This window comes from Vigna umbellata, chromosome 7 (assembly GCF_029865625.1).
Source record: "Vigna umbellata cultivar VRB3 chromosome 7, Vumbellata_1.0, whole genome shotgun sequence".
Taxonomy (NCBI): domain Eukaryota; kingdom Viridiplantae; phylum Streptophyta; class Magnoliopsida; order Fabales; family Fabaceae; genus Vigna; species Vigna umbellata.
In genome coordinates, this window is record NC_142171.1 from 18,674,428 (window position 1) to 18,681,872 (window position 7,445).

A 7,445-nucleotide genomic window follows, 5' to 3' on the forward strand; every position below is an offset into this window, starting at 1 on the left:
TAATACGAACAACATTATCTTAAAAACTGATTGATTGACAATACAAAAAGTATTTATATTAATACGTACAAAAATTAAAACCCATTGTAAAACTTTGATAATTAGTGGACAAAAAACAAAATGATGAAGTAAATTAAGAAATTGTTGCAAAAGTTATAATTCAAAACAGACAGTAGAAGAAAAGGTGGAAATATAATGTTAAAGAAACATAAAGTAAAATACATGGTTCTGTGTAATGAATAAAGAAAAGTATGCGTATCAGCTGTTTGAAAATATGTGGTACTTGTTTTGTGGGTATAAAAGGTTGATGAATGAATGAATGGCGGTGAAAGGCACGAAGGAGGCACTCCAAAAAAATGCTAAAACTTTGTTGGACATGAGGTTTTATGTTGTGTTTTGGTAATTTCAAGCACAAAGGTAAAAACAGAGGGTGAGAGAGTGTGTGTGTGTGTGTGAGAGAGTGTCCCATTCCCATCCCCCACACAAAAGGTGGTGGGAAAAAAGTTCTTTTTGTACACACTGCGATGATGGCGATGATGATGCCTGCAATCTCCAACACAAACACAAACACCATCTCTTTCTCTTCTCTCTCTCTTATCACTCTCTTCTTTCTTTGAAGCCAACCATGGTTAACATCTTCTCCCTCAGTCCGTGATTAATATGAAAGTTGTGAGCATGGAGACAGAGAAGAAGTGCGGTTGCTGGGCTGTCCTTAAACGCGGTGTTAGAGGTGCGTGCAAACCTTCAGCTTCCAGAGACTCTGCTAACACTATCCCTCGTACTAGTCTCGTTTATGATGCAGGTACATACACAACACAACATAAACAATTTTTTTCCACCTTGGAGAATTCTTCATCTTCATTGTGAATCTCAACCACTATATTGTTTAGTGTCACTCCTCTCTCTCTCTCTCTCACCACTGAATGAAGTTTCAAGTTTGGCCACACCCCATGAGTCTCTTCTCTGCTTTTGTTTACTTTCTTCTTTTCTGAAGCTTAAAGTTTCTTCTTCCTTCTAATTCGGAAATAAAAGTTTGTGGTTTTGCAGTACCTTATTTAGAATTTGGGCCTGACTTATCCCCGACAAACTTGATTTGTAAACGGAGAGATGCATAAGCTATATAAGCTCTTATTAGGCACAGTCTTTAGCCAATGTAGGACTTGATTTTTTCGAAATACCTGATTCTGGGTTTGCTTGAAATCATGGAGTTTTCTGGGATGGTTATTTTTTTATATAAAAAATGAACTTTCTGTGGCAGGCATTTTTATGGAGTTTAATTATGACGTGGGTAGTTAAAAAGATGGATCTTTTTCAGCTTTATCGATGTGCGTTCTCAGAACCCTTTTCTCCATCTTCTTGTTTCAGACACTGTAAGCATAGCTAACTGCATGATTCCTTCGAAGGAACGTGGGGTGGTGCGCAGAGCAAACTGAGCTATTCCCCCTTGTAAAATTCAAAAGGATTTATATTTTTCATTTCCGTAGAGAGTGAATGGATTTTCTGGAATTTGAAGCTTTATAAATTTTGTGCTTGAAAGTAGAAACTAAGGATTTATTTAATCCGTTGTGATATGATGGTTTCGATTGCATTGTCAGATCCAAAACCAAGCTAAATGCAATTATCAGAAATCTTATTCATGAGTATTGGGAATTTCAAGAAGGAAGCCTTCACATTCTTTATTTTTTACTGATGCAGCAAGCGAAACAAGATACCTGAATGCTAGCAATCGAGAACTTTGTCCTCCCCTCGAAGCTCGATTATCTTCTGATAACCCTGATCCCCCACCCCAGGAGAACAAGGCTGCATGCCAGCTCCTTCAATTTTCATTTCAAGAACTTAAAGCTGCAACTGGAAATTTCAGACCTGATAGCATTCTTGGGGAAGGTGGCTTTGGTTATGTTTTCAAAGGATGGATTGAGGAAGATGGAACCTCGCCAGCTAAACCTGGGTCAGGGATTACAGTGGCTGTCAAAAGCTTGAAGCCAGATGGCCTTCAGGGCCATAGAGAATGGGTGGTTAGTAAAATATCTGCTTTGGGTTAGTAGATTGGTGTTGTAATGTGATGTTTAGGATAGGTTGGAGATTGAATTGTAACATGACATTTTGTTGATGCAGGCTGAAGTTGACTTTCTTGGACAGCTTCACCATTCTAACCTTGTGAAACTTATCGGTTACTGCATTGAAGATGATCAGCGGCTTCTTGTTTACGAGTTTATGACCCGTGGAAGTCTAGAAAATCATCTATTCAGAAGTTAGTTTCTGCCTTGCCTTTCCTTTCTTTTCTACGTAGAAATTATGAGGACTGCTACATATCTGAGATTATGTGGTAACAGTTTCCAGGTTTCCTGCAAAATCGTTCGATTGCTATTGCTTGAATAATAAACCAAAACTAATGAAGTGATCTGCTTTTGTTAATCTGTGACTTGATGCAACATTGTAGAATTCTTTCTTCACCAGCATATATTTTGCATTTCTTTTTCCCCTTGTAGGAATTATTTACTGGAGCAATTAGTGTGACTTGTATCACAACTGATTATTGTCTTATTTATATAAAAATTAAAATTAGCTAGCAAAATGTTATGCCATTATCATGAAGTGTTCTTGAGTAGTAGCAAATGACTTTATATGTTAAAAGGATAAAATTATGCATTCTGTGGTTATTGAAAATACTCCATAGAATTAACCACATAAAAATATTACTCGAGGATATTAACAGGAAATTTCATGACTTCATACTCTTTCTGTAATCTTTTCTGTATCATCTAATAACTTTTTCTTTTCACTATTTATTTGCCTTCTCCCCTCATTGCTTCCATATTCTTGATGATGATGATGATAGATCTGGCATACCTTACAACTAGTTATTCTGTTCTGGTCCCTTTCCTCTTGATCACGGTATCTAACAATTAAAGTCCCGATTTTGCCACAATTTGAAGGAACCGTACCTCTCCCGTGGCCCAACAGGGTTAAGATTGCCCTTGGTGCAGCAAAAGGATTGGCCTTCCTCCACAATGGTCCAGAACCAGTCATTTATAGAGATTTTAAAACATCTAATATTTTGCTGGATACGGTACGTGGTTACTGAAATAATCCAATCAGTTTCAGAGAAGTTTGTTTTATTACTTATTAACATGTCGTATCTTACAGGAGTATAATGCAAAGCTTTCAGATTTTGGTCTAGCAAAAGCAGGACCTCAAGGAGACAAAACACATGTTTCTACCAGAGTAGTTGGAACTTATGGTTATGCTGCTCCAGAATATGTCATGACAGGTAAGAATGAAACTCTTTAAAGCTTTGGATATGCTGTGGTGAAAGTTGTATTATGGATTACAATTTCTGCTACAGCGCAGACATTAAGGCAGCGCATGTTCATCTATCCAGACACCTGTAGAAGTCTTTCTAAGACCTATGAGAACTAAACAACTGCATGATTTTCTGTTTGTTTTCTTTTACCAGGGCACTTGACTGCTAAGAGTGATGTTTATAGCTTTGGAGTTGTGTTGCTTGAGATACTAACAGGAAGAAGATCAATGGACAAGAAGCGTCCGAGTGGGGAGCAAAATCTTGTTTCTTGGGCTAGGCCATACTTAGCTGACAAGCGAAAGCTGTACCAGCTTGTGGATCCTCGCCTGGAGCTAAATTATTCTCTAAAAGGAGTGCAGAAGATTTCCCAGTTAGCTTATAGCTGCCTCAGCAGAGACCCTAAATCTCGCCCCAACATGGATGAAGTTGTGAAAGCGCTGACTCCATTGCAGGGGCTTAATGACCTTGCAATTTTGTCTTATCACTCTCGCTTGTCCCAACAAGGGAGACGGAAGAAGAAAGATGGAACTCCACACATCACATACACACAATCCAAGAGCATGAGGGCCTCTCCTTTGAATACCAGCAAGCAGCATCGGTGAGACGAAAAAAATGGTCCTCTTCTTTATTGCTGGCTTAATCATTGATTGAAACCAAGGTTGGAATGCCTCCTTTGTTGTTGTTGTGTGGAGATGGACATTTCAAGCTTACATATTTTTTGGGTGTTTAAAATATGTCAGGGCCAGAAGAATGAGGAAAGAGTGATGAATGATGATACATTGATTTTATTTGAGCTCTTTTATTAGGGAGCTAACCATCAATATGCAAAGAAACTTGTCATTTGCTTATGCTGTAACTGAGAATTCCCCTGTATGTATATGAAATGCCTCACTTCTCAGAATGTCTTTTTCAGCGACCTGAATCGATTGCATTTTTCACTGGTTATACTACTTTAATTCCAGATTTTATGCATCTTTAAATCTATTGAACCAAATGCCTCACTTCTCAGAAAATTTGTTTGCTACTTATATCTTCAGCAGCATTTATCGTAGTAAGTATTCATTGTATATACTTTTAGGAGATTAAGGCCACTAAAAGCAAAGTTGTTCAACATCTTCTATTGTTTGGACAGATACTTGTTGCAGGCCAGTATATGTCCGATTCTATATTCCAATTGGGTAATGTTAAAGAAAAATATCCACGCGAATCAGTATATATACTTGATACCAACATTGATAGCATATATGTCTTTGTGCATAGCATAACTGTCTGTGGACTGTATTGTCTTAATATCTGTCTTGCTTGATAATTTGAAATGGGAAAAGGAATCTGAATTTGCTTTAATTTATTCGTTATTGTAAGAAAGGTAGTCACAAAGTTTCCTTTTGATATCAAAGCAGCAATTATATATAGAATCTGCTTACCGTCAGTAATTTGAAACTTATGCCATTCCTAGCATCAATCATGCTGTAATCTTTCGTAAGCTCGCACCGTTCCTTTTGAAGATGCCTGGCATGAGAGAATAGGTTTCTGTTCTTTTTTATGGGCACATGATTAGGCTTTTTTCTTTTCATTGATTTGACATTATAGATAATAAAGGTGTCCCGACCAAATTGAGAATACTTTGATAGACCATGTTGCCCCCATCTCTATAGTTTTGTCACATGCAACTCATCCATTGCTCAAATTAGAAAAATCAAGACAAAATTTCGAGGCTTAACAGTGAGGAATTCACCTTGGTAATGATGACACGGGATTTAAGTTTATGATTGTGCGTATAATGCTAACTAGCAACCACACATCACCAATTTTCTCATACAACAATTACCTTTAAAGAACAATTTCTCACACTGAACTTTTATTCTTGGCCAAAGAAGTTTTTGAAACACAATGCTCTTGCAACTTCAAGTTGTTTGGTGCATACCCTTTTTGGTACAAGTTTTCTTGATTTTCACAAATACCCTTTTAAATCAATATTTTTTTCTCAAAAAACAGTGTCCAGCACAGAGTTGATCTGATCATGGATCATGGAGGTGTATGCCTTTTGACAAAAGAAACTGAGACATGTATGTACTACTTACTCACCCCTGGTAGCAAGATTCTTAAGGTTACAACTTACAATATTTACCTCAGCAATATTAGAGGTCTGAGACAGGACGCATGCTTGGTAAAAAACAGGTAAATATCCTCGTTAACTGGGGACAAATGAATAGTACAATGGCAACCCAATCACTGTTATAGGCCCTGCCAAAAGTCTGTGATGTATCTTTATTATAGTTGTTAAAGCTACACTTACAAAATCCAATTCATTTCCTGCACGAAAGAAACCCAGTGAATACCATATCGTGACAAGAAGATAGAAAAGTAAAAGGCAGGAAAACCAGCAATAATGCCTTCTCAGTGGTTACTTAGGTGGCGACGAAAACTTTTTTCTCTCCCCTTATTATACCAGCATGTGCATATCCAAGATAGTGGCAAGAAGATTCACTGGGCAATTATTTAACCTGTGTGTACTCAAATCATAAGTAGGCATGGTTTAAGACCAAAACACATTACCTAATTAATATATCAGCATGCATATTAATATGATCATTCAAATATTGGACTAAATATCTACCAATCTTTGACCTTATCTTGTCACTATTAGGATAAACCAAATGTATCTGTATAGTCCATTATTGACACTATGCATTGGTCCTTCAGGTAAACAAAAAATTAGGCTCCAAATACAGTTAGCTAGGGTGGGTTGGACCAGGAAGCAGTGTGAGTGAGAAAACTAACACTAACACTGCAATCAAACAAACGATGGGAAAAAAAATGGAACATAATGATACCAGATTCCCCTCCTTGCTTTTCTGAAACAATGAGCTTCTGGTTATACGGTTCAATGGGCAAAACTCCTTATCTATTATTACTGTTCTTTCCTTTTCCCCCTTTAAGAAAAAAATTGTCAGAATTGTGCATCATTTCTTTGTTCTTGTAAGATAGTCCATATCCTCTGGTACGTGCCAGTGTGTTTAAAAAATAAAAGATTTATACATGTTGATGATGTTTAGTTCCCAGAAAGTTCATTGGAATCTTATCATTTTGAACTAAAATTAGATCCTTGTTGCCATACATATCATGATTATGACTTTCTGCAAGAACTTCCAAAGTAAGTAGCAACCTTCTTGTTTGAGGGTCAATCTGGTTAATGCCCATGACCTTGAGAGAAACTATGTTACAATAACATATACTAATGTTTGTGGGCTTCAATGTGATCAAATGTAATCATTCATGTTTCATTGGGTTTGGGTTCAACTGGGTTTTATCTGTAGGAACATGGTTTAAACCAACTCTACTTATTCGATTTTCGTATTGCTCAACCTTTTTCTTTAACAAAATTTCCTATTATCTAGGTAAAGTTTTAAAAAACAAAATTACAAATTTAAGTCAGGTGGTCATTTTAAATTGGTGGTAACCTAGTTAACAAATTTACTAATTTTTTTTCCACAATGAGTTGGACATTTAAATGATAACTTTATTTTCTTTTTATCTTTTATATGCGTACATTTAATTTAAAAAGTTGATTTATATTATTATAAACTAATTATAAATATGTTAAGTAATTAATTAGAAACACTTGGTTTATATTTTATAATTATAATAGTATTGTTTTTAAAAATAAAAGTTAGATATTTATTTATTTCAAAATGAATATAGTTACTTTTTAATGATAAATTTTAAATGCTTTTTTTTGCTCAAGTTAATCTTTTCATTATAACCGGTTTATTAATGTGATTCAAAAGAGTTAAACAAAACTGAAAAAATAACGGTTAATATTTAAAATTTTATGTTATTTTCAAAATAACCGTAAACTGTAGAAAATAATTTAAAATTTGCATTAATCGAAAGTAATATACATAATATTTATTAATTTTTAGATTAAAAATGTTTATTGCATTAATTAAAGTTATTGATGTGATTTATTGAAATTTATTTACTTAATTATTGATTTAAAATCCATTGAAATGTGTATATTTATTTTTTTCTCCTTTGTAAATTAAAAGTTAAAAACAATATTGAAATTAATTATGAAAAAATCTTAATTAATTTTTCATAAATATTATAATATATTTATAACTTTCATTCTCCATCTAAG

At 34.9% G+C, this 7,445-nt stretch overlaps 1 protein-coding gene across 2 annotated transcripts; it reads left to right on the forward strand.

Moving 5' to 3' along the window:
- Positions 1–359: 359 nt before the first annotated feature.
- LOC148195297 (serine/threonine-protein kinase PBL34-like) lies at positions 360–4,249 on the forward strand. Of its 2 annotated transcripts, none has more exons than XM_088094949.1 (6): positions 360–802; positions 1,696–2,015; positions 2,116–2,251; positions 2,937–3,070; positions 3,148–3,271; positions 3,458–4,249. In XM_088094949.1, the coding sequence occupies exons 1-6, from the start codon at positions 661–663 to the stop codon at positions 3,904–3,906; spliced, it is 1,305 nt and encodes a 434-aa protein (XP_087951075.1). In that variant the 5' UTR covers positions 360–660; the 3' UTR covers positions 3,907–4,249. The 2 variants fall into 2 exon arrangements, with proteins under 2 accessions (XP_087951075.1, XP_087951076.1); XM_088094950.1 differs by having other exon boundaries at positions 635–730.
- Positions 4,250–7,445: the final 3,196 nt, after the last annotated feature.

Bases quoted from the DNA above. Each gene is read 5' to 3' on its own strand.
- LOC148195297 (XM_088094949.1), top strand. From the start codon at position 661: ATGAAAGTTGTGAGCATGGAGACAGAGAAGAAGTGCGGTTGCTGGGCT. The intron at 2,016-2,115 runs GTTAGTAAAATA...TTGTTGATGCAG, and splicing joins AGGGCCATAGAGAATGGGTG to GCTGAAGTTGACTTTCTTGG. The intron at 3,272-3,457 runs GTAAGAATGAAA...TTCTTTTACCAG, and splicing joins TCCAGAATATGTCATGACAG to GGCACTTGACTGCTAAGAGT.